Raw genomic sequence first — 16430 nt, 5'->3', positions numbered from 1 at the left:
TGAATATCTTGACTTCCTGGTCTCTTGGATAAGACCACCAGGAGGCATATTGCTCAGAGTCTCCCGGGGTCCTCAGCAGGACTGAGTCTGTTTCCCAGGGTCCTCAGCAGGACTGAGCCTGTTTCCCAGGGTCCTCAACAGGACTGAGCCTGTTTCCCAGGGTCCTCAGCAGGACTGAGCCTGTTTCCCAGGGTCCTCAGCAGGACTGAGCCTGTTTCCCAGGGTCCTCAGCAGGACTGAGCCTGTTTCCCAGGGTAAGCTGCTCCTTCATGCACCTTGCATCACCTGCCTCCCCTCCGCTGTGTCATTTTCCCGTTCCCCTACTGGAGCCTCTGGGGCCCTAACAGAGATACACAACATGTCCCCACCTCTTTGTCTCAGGGTCTGTTCCTGACTAAGGCTGGCCTCAGTGACCAGGAGGTTGAATGAGAGACATCACAGTTCCCTGAGCAAAGTGCTGGTGATCCCCAAGAACCAAGCGCTTAGTGTGGCCCATGGCAGATTTTTTTCAATCATTTTGGGGGTACAGGTGGGTTTTGGTTAAATTATTTAGTGGTGATTTATCAGATTTTAGTACACCCAACCCCACAGCACTGTACACTGTACCCCATACTTAGTGTTTTAGCCCTTACCCCCTCTTAACCTCTGCCACCTGAGTCCCCAAAACCCACTATATCATTCCTACGCCTTTGCATCCTCATAGCTTAGCTCCCGCTTGTAAGTGAAAATGTGCAACATGTGGTTGTCCACTCCTGAGTTACTTCACTTAGAATAATGGCCTCCAGCTCCATCCAAGTTCCTGCAAAAGATATTATTTCATCCCATTTTTAGGGCCGAGCATTATTCCATGGAGTACCTACATACCATATTTTCTCTATCCACTCATTAGTCCATGGGCTCTTAGGTTGGTTCCATATCTTTGCCATTGTGAATGTCCATGGCTGATTTTTGGAAAGGCAGGTGGCATTTGGTTTTTTTTCATGTTTGCCCAGCCCAGCACATCTGTCCTTGGCTTGGATTGACTGTGGAATCCCACCTTACTTACTCCTGAATCAGTATGACTTCTAGAAATTTACAAAATCAAATCAGTGGGTTAAGGTCTGTGGCTCAAATGGATGAGAATCAAAGGAATGGGCCACAGGGCCCAGGAATGTGGGGATGACAGAAAGCATGCGTCAGCACCTTCTAGAAGATTTTGCTGTCCCACAAGGTAAGAGCCCAGAACGTCAGGCAGGATCCATACACAGTCCCAGGACGGATGTGAATTCACACACATGTTCATTGAATAAGTAACTTCCAGCTCTATGTTCTGGGCCCAAGATCAGCCAATGGCCACTGAAAAGAGCTACACAGAGTCACAATTACAACACAAGGCACCAAAGGCCCCGTGAAGGTAGAAACCCTTGCTCTTCATCCTCACTCTCTCCCTGGCACCTTATCTATTGCCAAAAGAGGGAGCAGAAGAGACAGGTTAGGGAGGTGAGGAGCTTTGAATGCTGAGCCAAGGAATTTTATTTGACTTAGAGGCCAGGGAGAGCCTCAGGAGGATTCTAAGCAGGAGAATGGCACCGCAGGTCTCTATTATAGAAAAGAACTTGATGGTCACGATGAGAATGGGTGGAAGGAGGAGTGGAGCTCTCAGCAAGGAAGCATACACACACAACGGTAAACACCCAGTGAAAGGGGCCGACACTAAGGATAGAGAAACTAGGACAGAAATGATGTCACAGATACTGTCTCTGTAACATGGTGAATGCCTGGATAGGGAGAGGGTAAGGGGGAAACCACTTGGAAGACCAGATCAAAATAGGGACAATCAGCAAATAGACACTTAAGGATAGGGACAAGGACACAATATCAGTTTCAGGGCATGTGGCAGGGAATTATCTCCAGGATGTCTAGCTAGAATCACAGCACCTTGGCTGGGTGCAGTGGCTCGTGCCTGTAATCCCACCACTTTGGGAGGTCAAGGCAGGAGGATCGCTTGAGCCTAGGAGTTTGAGACCAGCCTGGGCAACAAAGTGAGACGCTGTCTCTACAAAAAATTTTTTTTAAAATTAACCAAGCGTGGTGGTGCACACCCACCTACACAGGAGGCTGAGGCAGGAGGATCGCCTGAGCCCAGGAGGTGGAGGCTACAGTGAGCTATAATTTCACCACTGCTGCTCAGCCCAAACAGCAAAGCAAGACCCAGTCTCAAACAACAAAAATTTAAGAAATAAAAAAGAAACACAGCACCTTTACTGCATAGACTCAATCTTACCTTCCTTTGCATATTATCAGGCTGCTCTACTGCAGTGCCAGTACAGTAGCCACTGGCTACCTATGACTACTTAAATTTAAATTAAGTAGAATTAAATGCAATCAAAATTCAATTCCTGGCCAGACACAGTGGCTCAAGCCTGTAATCCCAGCACTTTGGGAGGCTGAGGCAGGCAGATCATGAGGTCAAAAGATTGAGACCATCCCGGCCAACATGGTGAAATACCATCTCTACTAAAAACACAAAAATTAGCTGAGCATGGTGACAAGCACCTGTAGTCCCAGCTACTTGGGAGGCTGAGGCACGAGGATCACTTGAACCCGGGAGGCAGAGGTTGTAGTGAGCTGAGATCATGCCACTGCCCTCCAGCCTGGCAACAGAGTGAGACTTTATCTCAGGGAAAAAAAAAATTTCAATTCCTCAGTCACACTACTATATTTCAAGTGTTCAGTAGCAGCCTGTGGCTAGTGGCTAGTGCACTAAACAGCATAGAGAGAGATCATCTCCACCATTGCAGAAAGTTCTTTTGGACAGAGCTGATCTAGAAGGTTTGCTTGAAATGGCAGCTGTGTCCTCCTCATGATGCCTGGTTTCAGCAGCCTCCCCAAGAGCAGTCCCAGAGACACAGAAGGTGACAGATTGACCCTGTTTCCACCTGTCCAAAGGAGGGCCTTGTCAGGCACCTGCCAAAGGAGACAGCTGGCCACCCAGGTGAGCTCGGCAGGAAGAACGTACCTTTGCAGGCCCCTGCCGCGCCCAGGTGGTAGATGGCTGCCAAGACCCGCCAAATGGCCCGCTGCTCGCTCTCTGAAATGCCCAGCGTCTCCATGGCACTCTGGAGCTGGGCAAAGGCAGCTGCTGCCTTCTGCTTATCTTCAGGCTGGGAGCAAAGGGAGATGGGAAGAAAACAAGGCCATTACGATGGAGAAGACACTAACTCATGACTTGAAGCTGAGCTCCATCTAGGAGGAATGTAGGGGTCACTTTATTGCCACAGTAAATTACCCACAATTAAGCTGAGGACTATTGACAGACTAACTCAGATGACTGGGAAAGTTATCCAAATCATTTTTCTCTGACTTTAAAATGCAGTGTGGCTTTTATTCATTCATGTCTGCATGCATTACAGATTTATGGAAACTCTGCTCTGTGCTGGGCTCTGGTCTAGGGATGCAAAGATAAGCAAAGCCTGGACCTTGACTTTGAGGCCCTCTCAAGGTAGAACGAAAAGAGACATGAAAGCAACTAAGTGTGAAATGGGCTTAGTGGTAGGTAGGGTGTGGGTACAGGTTGATAGGTAGCTGTATGGGGTCTATAGGTAGGTGTATGGAGTCTGTAGGTAGGTGTATGGGGTCTATAGGTAGGTATATGGGATCTATAGGTAGCTATATGAGGTCTACAGGTAGGTATATGGGGTCTATAGGTAGCTATATGAGGTCTACAGGTAGGTATATGGGGTCTATAGATAGCTGTATGGGGTCTATAGGTAGCTGTATGTGGTCTATAGGTAGGTATATGGGGTCTATAGGTAGCTATATGGGGTCTATAGGTAGGTATATGGGGTCTGTAGGTAGGTATATGGGTCTGTAGGTAGGTGTATGGGGTCTATAGGTAGCTGTATGGGGTCTATAGGTAGCTGTATGGGGTCTATAGGTAGGTATATGGGGTCTGTAGGTAGCTATATGGGGTATATTGGTAGCTATATGGGGTCTATAGGTAGGTGTGTGGGGTCTGTAGGTAGCTATATGGGGTCTGTAGGTAGCTATATGGGGTCTATAGGTAGGTATATGGGGTCTGTAGGTAGCTATATGGGGTCTATTGGTAGCTATATCAGGTCTATAGGTAGGTATATGGGGTCTATAGGTAGCTATATGGGGTCTGTAGGTAGCTGTATGGGGTCTGTAGGTAGCTGTATGGGGTCTGTAGGTAGCTACGTGGGGTCTGTAGGTAGCTATATGGGGTCTGTAGGTAGGTATATGGGGTCTATAGGTAGGTATATGGGGTCTATAGGTAGGTATATGGGGTCTGTAGGTAGCTATATGGGGTCTGTAGGTAGCTACGTGGGGTCTGTAGGTAGGTATGTGGGGTCTGTAGGTAGCTATATGGGATCTGTAGGTAGCTATATGGGGTCTATAGGTAGGTGTGTGGGGTCTGTAGGTAGCTACATGGGGTCTGTAGGTAGCTATATGGGGTCTGTAGGTAGCTATATGGGGTCTATTGGTAGCTATATGGGGTCTATTGGTAGCTATATGGGGTCTGTAGGTAGCTACGTGGGGTCTGTACGTAGGTATATGGGTCTATAGGTAGGTATATGGGGTCTGTAGGTAGCTATATGGGGTCTATAGGTAGGTATATGGGGTCTATAGGTAGGTATATGGGGTCTGTAGGTAGCTATATGGGGTCTATTGGTAGCTATATCAGGTCTATAGGTAGGTATATGGGGTCTATAGGTAGCTATATGGGGTCTGTAGGTAGCTGTATGGGGTCTGTAGGTAGCTACGTGGGGTCTGTAGGTAGCTATATGGGGTCTGTAGGTAGGTATATGGGGTCTATAGGTAGGTATATGGGGTCTATAGGTAGGTATATGGGGTCTGTAGGTAGCTATATGGGGTCTGTAGGTAGCTACGTGGGGTCTGTAGGTAGCTACGTGGGGTCTGTAGGTAGCTATATGGGATCTGTAGGTAGCTATATGGGGTCTATAGGTAGGTGTGTGGGGTCTATAGGTAGCTACATGGGGTCTGTAGGTAGCTATATGGGGTCTGTAGGTAGCTATATGGGGTCTATTGGTAGCTATATGGGGTCTATTGGTAGCTATATGGGGTCTGTAGGTAGCTACGTGGGGTCTGTACGTAGGTATATGGGTCTATAGGTAGGTATATGGGGTCTGTAGGTAGCTATATGGGGTCTATAGGTAGGTATATGGGGTCTATAGGTAGGTATATGGGGTCTGTAGGTAGCTATATGGGGTCTATTGGTAGCTATATCAGGTCTATAGGTAGGTATATGGGGTCTATAGGTAGCTATATGGGGTCTGTAGGTAGCTGTATGGGGTCTGTAGGTAGCTACGTGGGGTCTGTAGGTAGCTATATGGGGTCTGTAGGTAGGTATATGGGGTCTATAGGTAGGTATATGGGGTCTATAGGTAGGTATATGGGGTCTGTAGGTAGCTATATGGGGTCTGTAGGTAGCTACGTGGGGTCTGTAGGTAGGTATATGGGGTCTGTAGGTAGCTATATGGGATCTGTAGGTAGCTATATGGGGTCTATAGGTAGGTGTGTGGGGTCTGTAGGTAGCTACATGGGGTCTGTAGGTAGCTACATGGGGTCTGTAGGTAGCTATATGGGGTCTATTGGTAGCTATATGGGGTCTATTGGTAGCTATATGGGGTCTGTAGGTAGCTATATGGGGTCTGTAGGTAGCTACGTGGGGTCTGTACGTAGGTATATGGGGTCTGTAGGTAGGTATATGGGGTCTGTAGGTAGCTATATGGGGTCTATAGGTAGGTATATGGGGTCTATAGGTAGGTATATGGGGTCTGTAGGTAGCTATATGGGGTCTATTGGTAGCTATATCAGGTCTATAGGTAGGTATATGGGGTCTATAGGTAGCTATATGGGGTCTGTAGGTAGCTGTATGGGGTCTATAGGTAGGTGTGTGGGGTCTGTAGGTAGCTACATGGGGTCTGTAGGTAGCTATATGGGGTCTATAGGTAGGTATATGGGGTCTACAGGTAGGTATATGGGGTCTACAGGTAGGTATATGGGGTCTGTAGGTAGCTGTATGGGGTCTGTAGGTAGCTGTATGGGGTCTGTAGGTAGCTGTATGGAGTCTATAGTTAGGGTCTACATGTAGGCTCTGCAGGGTAGGCTGTGCTATAGCTCTATGCAGAGAACCATGGGACATCAGAGGGATGATGGGTAATTAACCCCACCCAAGACAGTCAAAGAGAATAACACAGAGCAGATCAAACTAAAAGAGGTTTGACAGATAAGTAGGCAGAGCTGGCCAACGGAATGTAATAAAGGTCCCAATGGGTAAGGGAACCGCATGAGCAAAGGAGATTTGGGGAGACAACAGGTGGTCCCTGGAAGCAGTTATTTTGGTTTTGTTTTGTTTTGTTTGTTTTTGAGACAGTCTGATTCTGTTGCCCAGGCTGGAGTGCAGTGGTGCAATCTCAGCTCACTGCAACCTTCCACCCCCTGGGTTCAAGCGATTCTCTCACCTCAGCCTGCTGAGTAGCTGGAGTGACAGGCACCCGCCACCACACCCAGCTAATTTTCATATTTTTAGTAGAGATGGGCCTTCACCATGTTAGCCAGGCTGGTCTCAAACTCCTGAACTCAAGTGATCCACCCACCTTGACCTCCCAAAGTGATGGGATTGCAAGCATGAGCCACCGCACCCGGCCTGGAAGCAGTTCATTTTGGAGGTGGCTCAGACAGAGATGGGGAGAAGACAAAGCTGGAGAAGCTGGCATAGGCCAACCTTGAAGGCCTCAACCATGAAATTAAACTTTAAACTCGAGTCATGATTGGCAAGAACTGATACATGCCCCCACTATATTCCTGGGCTCCTAACAGACATCATTAATCAGTCAAGATCCAGCAGCAAGCCAGTGAGTCCAGATTCCTTTCAGGACATGGCTTCTTGCAGCTAGCATGAACAGCTTCCCTGCTAAACACTGCTTTTTTTTTTTTTTTTTGAGATGGAGTTTTGCTCTTTGCTGCACAGGCTGGAGTGCAGTGGTGCGATCTTGGCTCACTGCAATCTCCGCCTCCCGGGTTTAAGAGATTCTCCTGCCTCAGTCCTCTGAGTAGCTGGGATTATAGGCATGCACCAGCACACCCAGCTAATTTTATATTTTTAGTAGAGATAGGGTTTCACCATGTTGGTCAGGCTGGTCTAAAACTCCTGACCTCAGGTGATCCACCCACCTCGGCCTCCCAAAGTGCTGGGATGACAGGCATGAGTCACCGAGCCTGGTTTTTGGTGGTTGTTGTTCTTTTCTCTCTTTTTCTTTTTTTGAGACAGGGTCTCACTCTATGGCCCAGGCTGGAGTGCAGTGGTGTATTTATAGCCCACCGCAGTCTCAAACTCCTGGCTCAAACAATCCTTCCACCTCAGCTTCCCAAGTGGCTTGGACTACAGGTTTGCACTCCCATGCTTAGCTGATTTAATTTTTTTTTGTAGAGATGAGGTTTCACTATGTTGCCCAGGCTGGTCTTAAACTCCTGGACTCAAGTGATCCTCCCACCATGGCCTCTGAAAGTGCTGGGATCACAGGTGTGAGCCACTGCACCCAGCCTGCCAAAGATTTGAACAGGAGGAAACAGAAAATGACATGATCAGATGTTTATGGGTTGTAGGATTTTTTTTTAAGATTTATGATCCCAATTATGTCTGATTGAATATTAAAATCAGTCTGAAACTACTGTGCACACACCATCTGGTCAAGGAGACTCAGCCCAGAAGCCTGCTGGGTGAAGAGGAAGTGAGCCGGGAATGGGAATTCTTTTGTCAATAACCCCCCAGCCGATAATGAGCAACTGATTTGCCCTTGACCTGCTTAGAGAACTTGGGTGATGACCTGTAGGCTGTTAAAGCCAGCAGGTCTTTGAATTTCACAGTGTCCAGTGCCCAGAGAGGCGGTGACACTTGCCCAAGGTCACACAGCAAATTAATATCAGATGCCAGACTAGAAGTAGGCTTTTCTGATTCTGGGACTGACTCCCAGTCCAAGATACTTGTCGCCTCCATTCAAGTCACTTCCTCTAACTGGGAAACTTGCAGTTCCCAATCTGGGATCATCTACGAATTGGGATGACGTCAAAGCATACAGTGACATTGAGAGATTTGCTTGGGAAACATTTCAGTTAATATAGCAAAAGCATGTTCCACTGATCCATCATATTTCTGGGCCGCCACAGGATCACAAAATCCCTAGCAACCAGGAGCTCAACCTAGCAACTGCAGCTGGAGCAAACAGAGGGGCGGAAGGCGTCTTACCAGCGTGCTCTCGGTTATTTATGAGATCTCAAAGTAGCAGAAAAAGGACGCCAAAAGGACAGTGCCCACACATTTATTATGGCTTCCACTGCCACCTATGAGTATTTGACTTTAAATTACAGGAGGACTCCATCATCTGCCAGGTAGCTCGTGTGAAGGGAAGAATGAGAAAACTTCCGCTAAAGCTCATTTGCTTCTTTCTCTTCCTCTCCCCCTCCCAATGTCTTTTTCTGAAACAGAAGATGTGAATCAATAAATACATGTTTCTGATCTAAAATGATCAGGATCATGAAAACGCTCACAGTTCCTTAAACTTCCAGAGAGTCAACTGTTCGTCAAACACCTCTGCAGAGTGCCTTGATACAAGAAACTCTGGATCAAAATCGTGAAGATAGAAAGAAGTCAAGTGAATGGAATAAGTCAACTCACAACCCAAATGTCTATCAGCAGGAGAACAGAGCCACAAAGAGTGGTATACCCAGAACACAGCGTTGGAGAGCTACACAGCAATGAAAAAGAACAAGCCACCGAGACGTGTGGAGATACACAGGCGTCTCACAGACCCAGTGCTGAGTCTAAGAAGCCAGACACTTCTGTAAAGTTATGTAAATTTCAAGAATGGGTGAAACTAACATAGGGTAAGAAGTCAGGATAACAGTTCTAGAGTGAGATGGGTACTTCTAGTGGATACTGCCTGCGAGGGGGCTCAAAGGAGCCTTTGGTGGAATGAGGAATGTTCTGTATCTTGATCTAGGGGATAGTTGCTGGTACGTTTCATCATATTAACATCGGCCAGGTGTGGTGGCTCATGCCTGTAATCCCAGCACTTTGGGAGGCTGACGCGGGAGGGGTTGACTAGCCTGGGCAACAGAGTGAGACCCTGTCTCTACAATAAAATTAAAAATCTGCCAGGCATGGTGACATGAGCCTGTAGTTCCAGCTACTCGGGAAGCTGAGGTGGGATGATTGCTTGAGGCTTGGAAATCGAGGTTGCAGTGAGGCATGATGGCACCACTGCACTCCAGCCTGGGCGAAAGAGAGGGACCCTCTCTCAGAAAGAAGGGAGGGAGAATATCAACATCACTGAGTTGTACACTTAAAATTAGTATACTTCATGCACTTTATGTTTTAACTCAACTTTCAAAAATCAGTGGATAAGAAAAGTCAAATCATAAGATGCCCAGGGTTTGACTGAGGTAAAATCTCAAGGTCAAAGTCTGCAGGTAATTTAGTGAAAGAAAATAAAATCCAAAATGTTCTCTCTCCATTAAACCAGGCTGGGTTTACAGCACCCAGGAGATTCGTACAGTGCAGAGAGAGAAGCCGGGCTTGATGTGGAGCCAGACAGAGCTGGATGCCCTCTAGACCCTGTACTCTCACCATGCGACTCTGCTCAAGTCCCTTCCCATGCACGGAGGCTCAGTTTCCACTTCTTCAAAAGAGAAATGAGGCCAGGTGTGGTGACCCATGTCTGGAATCCCAGTACTTTGAGAGGCCAGGGTGGGAGAATTGCTTATACCTAGGAGTTCGAGACCAGCCTGGGCAATGTAGCAAGACCCTTTATCTATTAAAAAAAATATATAAAAATTAGCCAGGCAGGGCGACAGGTGCCTGTAGCCCCAGATACTTGGGAGGCTGAGGCAGGAGAATTTCTTGAACCGAGGAGTTCAAGCTGTGAGCTATGATCACGCTGCTGCACTCCAGGCGGGCTGACAGAACAAGATCCTGTCTCAAACAAAATAAATAAATAAAATGGAAATCATCTCTTAGCATCCTCCCAGGGCTGTTATGAGGACTAAATGAGTTTGTATATGTAAATAAAGCACCCAGCACGGCTGGGCATGGTGGCTCACGCCTGTAATCCCAGCACTTTGGAGGCTGAGGCAAGCAGATCATGAGGTCAGGAGTTTGAGACTAGGCTGGCCAACATGGCGAAATCCCCGACTCTACTAAAACAAAATACAAAAAAATTAGCCGGGCAAGCTGGTGGGGCACTTATAATCCCAGCTACTCAGGAGGCTGAGGCAAGAGAATCGCTTGAACTCGGGAGGTGGAGGTTGCAGTGAGCCGAGATTGCACCATTGCACTCCAGCCTGGGCGACAACAGCAAGACTTCTCCAAATAAATAAATAAAGCACCCAGCGCAGTGGCCAGCACACAGTGGTGTTCAATAAATGGGAGTTTCCACTCACTACTGCCTCTGTCCCTCCGTGCCTTCGCCTAGGCTGTTCCACCTTCCAGGACACCATTCCCCACTGCTGCCCAAGTTCATGCCCAGTACTCTATAACAAGTGAATCAGGCATGACCTTGCCCTCAAAGGGCCCCCAGTCCACTGAAGGGGACAGGTGTGGAACCGACTGGAGGGACGGAAGGCTTCCTAGAAGGAGTTGGGTATGGAGCAAATCATAAAGGGTAAACAGAAGAGTGAAGCAGAGCAGGGGCCGGGAAGCAGGAAGGATGGGGTAGAGGGAACCTAGGGCATTTGGGTGCTGAGAACTCTGGATGAGCTGGGGGTGCAGGTCTCCTCTGCATAGCAAAGTGCTCTGAAAAGCCCTGGTTTGCAGCTGGGAGCTGCTCTCTGATGGAGCTCCCGGTGACCTCCCTGGCAGAGGGAACCAGCACCTGGGCGTCCCACCCCACCGGTTATGAGCACAATAGTGGGTCTCAGGCAGGCCTGGGTCCAACTCTGATTCATGGGGAGGCACACTCACCCCCTCTTCCCCAGGGCCGGGTGGGCTTCCTTGTGTTTTTGTTTGTTTTTTGAGACAGAGTCTCACTCTGTCACCCAGGCTGGAGTGCAGTGGCATGATCTCGGCTCACTGACACCTCTGCTTCCTGGGTTCAAGCAATTCTCAGCCTCAGCCTCCCAAGTAGCTGGGATTACAGGCACCTGCCACCATACCTGGCTAATTTTTTTTTGTATTTTTTTTTTAGTAGAGATGGGGTTTCACCATCTTGGCCAGGCTGGTCTTGAACTCTTGACCTCATGATCCACCTGCCTCAGCCTCCCAAAGTGCTGGGATTACAGGTGTGAGCCACCGCACCAGGCCAGGCTTCCTTATTTATACAACCAATCAGCCCAAGGATTCCCATCCCTCTGCCTCTTGGACCAGAAGCTAACTCTGGGAGGAAAATGCTAAACACTGACTCAATGCATCTCAAAAGAAACATCACGTGGGTGCCTGCACAGGCCAGTGAACCTCATGGAGATTGCAGGGGTTGGGGGTGCAGGACAGGTGTCGATCCACAGCCAGGAGCTGCTCTAGCCATCACTCAGCATCTCACCAATCCACTTCTTAACTCAGCATCGAGAGTCCACTTAAGTGGAGAGGAGAGAAAGTGTCCATTGAGCATATATTTTTTTGTACCGGGCACTTTTTCCCCATGAGGCAGGCATGGGTCTCTCCAACCGACAGAGGAGGAAATGGAGGCTCGGAGAGATGAAGTTACTTGCCCAAGGCCACCCATTTGGGGAAGGGCACGGTCAGTAAGCGTCAGACACCTACTGAGCCCCCATCCTTGGTGTCATCGAAGGGTGTTGCTCTACCCATCCCACTGGTGAAAAACTGAGGCTGGGAGAAGTTAAGTCACCCAAGGGGTCATAATGGGCCTGACCTCACAGCACGTGGTCTTCGGCCACAATCTCCATCAGAGACGACAGAGTGGGAAGAAACAAAGTACCAGATTTAAAGTCAGGCCAACCTGGATCCCAGCCCTGACCCCATCACTTAAAGGCTGTGTGCCTGGCCGGGAGTGGTGGCTCATGCCTGAAATCCCGGCACTTTGGGAGGCCGAGGCGGGCAGATCACAAGGTCCGGAGTTCAAGACCAGCCTGGCCAACATGATGAAACCCCATCCCTACTAAAAATACAAAAATTCGCTGGGCGTGGTAGCACATGCCTGTAATCCCAGCTACTCAGGAGGCTGAGGCAGAAGAATTGCTTGAACCAGAACCTTGGAGGTGGAGGTTGCAGTGAGCCAGGGTGGCGCCACTGCACTCCAGCCTGGGCTACAGGGCAAGACTCCATCTCAAAACAACAACAACAACAAAAGCTGTGTGCCTTTGGGCAAGTAGCTTCACCTCTGTGAGCCTGGTTACTTCTCCTGAAAAACAGATGTGATCCTAATTCCTTATTTAGAGAACCACTGGGAGAGTTAAGTAAAAGAAAGCTCCTGGCAGAGCCCCTGGCACAAACGAGTGATCCCTCATCCTTCCATCTGAGCGCCATTGCCCCACAGTTGTCAACTGGATCATAAAAAATAAATGCGCCTCGGGCCAAGGCCTGGAATGTGACACCCAGAAGCAAACTGCTGGGTGCAAGGATTATTATTATTATTATTATTACCACTGCTGCTGGGCGCTTTAAAAAAATTAGGCTCGGTTGCAGAAAATAAATTATAGAGAAGAAGAAAATAATATGAAAGCTTTGTGATTTCAAATGTATCCTGGTGCTTGGCAGATCTCAAATAAGTTCCATGTACACGCTGAAACGTGGCAGGCAGCAAGGGCACGGTGTGAGGACTAATGGGAGAAATTGGCAGTCAGAGGGTCCAGGCAGGCTCCAAGCACCCAGCTGGGAACACACCGGGGGTCTCTGCACTTTCATCCCGGGGTCCTTGCTCCAGTGGACCACTCATCTTGACCTTTGCACCAGGTGCTCAGTGTAGCCAGAATGCAGGCCTCACTGCACCTGGGTGATTAACTCTTAGTCCAGCTCCAGTTCATGGTTGCCTCCTCCAGGCAGCCTTCTGAGATATGCCTCTACTCCTCCCAGCTTGGCCTCAGCCTACAGACATTTCCACTCAGGCACGTAACCCTCCAACTTGGAATGATCTGTTAATGTAGACATGGCAGCCTACCACCACCTCCCAAAAGTGAGTCACTTGATGGCAGAGACCCAGGTGAGTTATTTCTCTGTGCAATTCCCAGCATCTAATAAGATCAATAAATATCCACAACAGGGCCGGGCGCAGTGGCTCAAGCCTCTAATCCCAGCACTTTGGGAGGCCGAGGCAGGTGGATCACGAGGTCAAGAGATCGAGACCATCCTGGTCAACATGGTGAAACCCCATCTCTACTAAAAATACAAAAAATTAGCTGGGCATGGTGGCGCGCGCCTGTAATCCTAGCTACTCGGGAGGCTGAGGCAGGAGAATTGCCCGAACCCAGAAGGCGGAGGTTGCGGTGAGCCGAGATCGTGCCATTGCACTCCAGCCTGGGTAACAAGAGCGAAACTCCGTCTCAAAAAAAAAAAAAAAAATATCCACAACAACGAGCTTCCAGCAAGCATCCCTAAATAAGAGCCACCGATGGTGGGGTTGAGTGGGTTCACCCACTGAGCTGGGTGCACGGTACTACTCATCCCAGATTTGAGGACCCCAGGCTGCCCACAAGGACTGAGGGATGGGAGCCTCAAGCTTTCTAACCTCCTTCTCTGGGTTCTCTGAGATTCCCAGCAACTGCCCCAGCTCCTAGGACCCCAGGAGTGGGTCCAGAGGAAGACATGACATCCCCAAAGACCCGGGGAAATGATACTGAGGAGAAAATGATGTCTAATTAGCCCATCTCTGCTGACCGCAGTAGCAAACAATTTGAAAATTGAAAAGATGTGATTTTAGTCAATTTGTGGTGAGTTAGGCATGTTCGTTCATTTATTCACTCAACACACATTTATTGAGCACCTGCTGTATGCCTGGCTGAGTGCTAGGCCTTGTCTATTCAGGAGTGATCAAGACAAGCGAGACTCCCACCCTCATGGAACTGAGGCCGAGGGGAGACGAATGAGAAATAAACGAACAGTGTGATCAGAGCTGTGAGATTGTTACCAAGGAGACGACAGGGAAGACGGTCACTGGAGGCATGTCCTTAGACAGGTCTGGGGGCCGGAGGTAGTAAGGAAAGCCGGATGCCCAGAGATACTTATCACCTTCTTACTAAGAACCACAAAAAGGTTTCAAACCACGTAAACGGACATTAGGGAAACAGCAGTTCAGGGAACCAAGTCTTTTCCGTGAACGTCTGGTCATTAAAAATAATCTCTGTGAAAGTTTTAATGATATACAGTTTGTTGTAAATTATGTAAAATGTGCGTGGGAAAATGCAGGAAGAATACCTGCAGGTGCGTGACTGGTGCGTTTCTCAGGGTGCTGAGGGGATTGGTGCTTGCTTTCTGGTTCGCGTGAGTGTCTGCGTGTACTCTGGTGTTGGTTTTTGCCTTTGTGTTTTTTCTGATTTCTCCATAGGAAATCGGTAGTAATTTAGTTTTGTTAAGAAAAACAGATGCTTCATTAAAAATATGAATTAGAGGAGAACAGAGATAAGTTCAGTAAGAGGGAAAACTGACCTGCTGCCAAGGAAGATGGGAGGGGAACTGAGCGCCTGGCTAGCATGCCTTGCTGTTGGCTAGCAAGCCAAGCCCTCCCCATGGGCCATCGAGGACTGGCCCTCTCCAGCTTGCCCAATGCTGCCATCCTTGATAATACAGAAGGAGAAGGAGAGAAGGAGAAGGAGAAGAAGGAGAAGAAAAAGGAGGAGAAGGAGGAGGAGGAGGAAGAGAAGGAGGAGGAGGAGAAGGAGGAGGAGAAGGAGGAGGAGGAGAAGGAGGAGGAGAAGGAGGAAGAGAAGGAGGAGGAGAAGGAGGAGGAGAAGGAGGAGGAGGAGAAGGAGGAGGAGGTGGTGGAGGAGAGGAGGAGGAGGAGGTGGTGGAGGAGAGGAGGAGGAGAAGGAGGAGAAGGAGGAGGAGGAGAAGGAGGAAGAGAAGGAGGAGGAGAAGGAGGAGGAGGAGAAGAAGAAGAAAAAGGAGGAGGAGAAGGAGGAGAAGGAGGAAGAGAAGGAGGAGGAGGAGAAGGAGGAGGAGAAGGGGGAAGAGAAGGAGGAGGAGAAGGAGGAGGAGAAGGAGGAAGAGAAGGAGGAGGAGAAGGAGGAGGAGGAGGAGAAGGAGGAGGAGAAGGAGGAAGAGAAGGAGGAGGAGGAGGAGGAGGAGAAGGAGGAGGAGAAGGAGGAAGAGAAGGAGGAGAAGAAGGAGGAGGAGGAGAAGAAGGAGGAGGAGAAGGAGGAAGAGAAGGAGGAGGAGAAGGAGGAGGAGGAGGAGAAGGAGGAGGAGAAGGAGGAGGAGAAGGAGGAGGAGAAGGGGGAAGAGAAGGAGGAGGAGAAGGAGGAGGAGAAGGAGGAGGAGAAGGGGGAAGAGAAGGAGGAGGAGAAGGAGGAGGAGAAGGAGGAGGAGAAGGGGGAAGAGAAGAAGGAGGAGAAGGGGAGGAAGAGGAGAAGGAGGAGGAGGTGGTGGAGGAGAAGGAGGAGGAAGTGGTGGAGGAGAAGGTGGGGGACAAGGTGGAGGAGAAGGAGGAGGAGAACGAAGAGGAGGAGGAGAAGGAGGAGAGGGGGAAGAGGAGAAAAGGAGGAGGAAGAGGAGAAGGAGGAGGAGGAGGAGAAGGAGGAAGAGGAGAAAAAGGAGGAGGAAGAGGAGGACAAGGAGGAGGAGAAGGAGGAGAGGAGGAAGAGGAGAAAAAGGAGGAGGAAGAGGAGGAGAAGGAGGAAGAGAAGGAGGAAAAGGAGGAAGAGAAGAAGGAGGAGGAGAAGGAGAAGGAGGAGGAGACGGAGGAGGAGGAGAAGGAGGAGGAGGAGAAGGAGGGGGAGGAGAGGAGGAGGAGGAGAAGGAAGAGGAGGAGAAGGAGGAGGAGGAGGAGAGAGGAGGAGGAGGAGAAGGAGGAGGAGGAGAGGAGGAGGAGGAGAGGAGGAGGAGGAGGAGAGGAGGAGGAGGAGGGAGGAGGAGGAGAGAGAGGAGGAGGAGGAGGAGGAGGAGAAGGAGGAGGAGGAGAGAGGAGGAGGGAAGAGGAGGAGGAGGAGAAGGAGAGAGAGAGGAGAGGGGAAAGAAGGAGGAAGGAGAGAAGGAGGGGGAGGAAAGAAAGACGAGGAGGAGGAGGACAAAGAGGAAGAAGGCCTGACATTGAAAGTGTCAGCACCTTCCAAGTGCTTTGTTGGCTTTTTCTCATTTAATTTGAGGTCAAGGTGGACTGTTGCTCTCCTAGTGTTCAAAAAAGAAGAAAAGCAAGGCCCAAGGAGATGAGGGCCCTTGCTTAAGGCCACCTAGCTTAACCGCTGGTACTGGGATTCGAACATTGCTACGTCAGACTCCACTGTCGCCAGTGAGTTTTCAGTGGAGA

General features: G+C 49.3%; 1 protein-coding gene across 6 annotated transcripts in view; it reads right to left on the bottom strand.

The window, feature by feature from the left end:
- MYO18B (myosin XVIIIB) overlaps positions 1–16430 on the bottom strand; it is a 397224-nt gene that overhangs the window by 335842 nt on the left and 44952 nt on the right. For all 6 annotated transcript variants that reach the window (XM_078336710.1, XM_054239730.2, XM_054239724.2 and 3 more), the window contains one exon: positions 2999–3143. In XM_078336710.1, the coding sequence (XP_078192836.1) occupies positions 2999–3143 (145 nt within the window). The remainder of the gene's footprint in view (positions 1–2998; positions 3144–16430) is intronic.

This window comes from Callithrix jacchus, chromosome 1, assembly GCF_049354715.1.
Source record: "Callithrix jacchus isolate 240 chromosome 1, calJac240_pri, whole genome shotgun sequence".
NCBI classification, from domain to species: domain Eukaryota; kingdom Metazoa; phylum Chordata; class Mammalia; order Primates; family Cebidae; genus Callithrix; species Callithrix jacchus.
The sequence above is the reverse complement of the archived record's forward strand: the minus strand, read 5'-3'. Positions and strand labels throughout refer to the sequence as shown.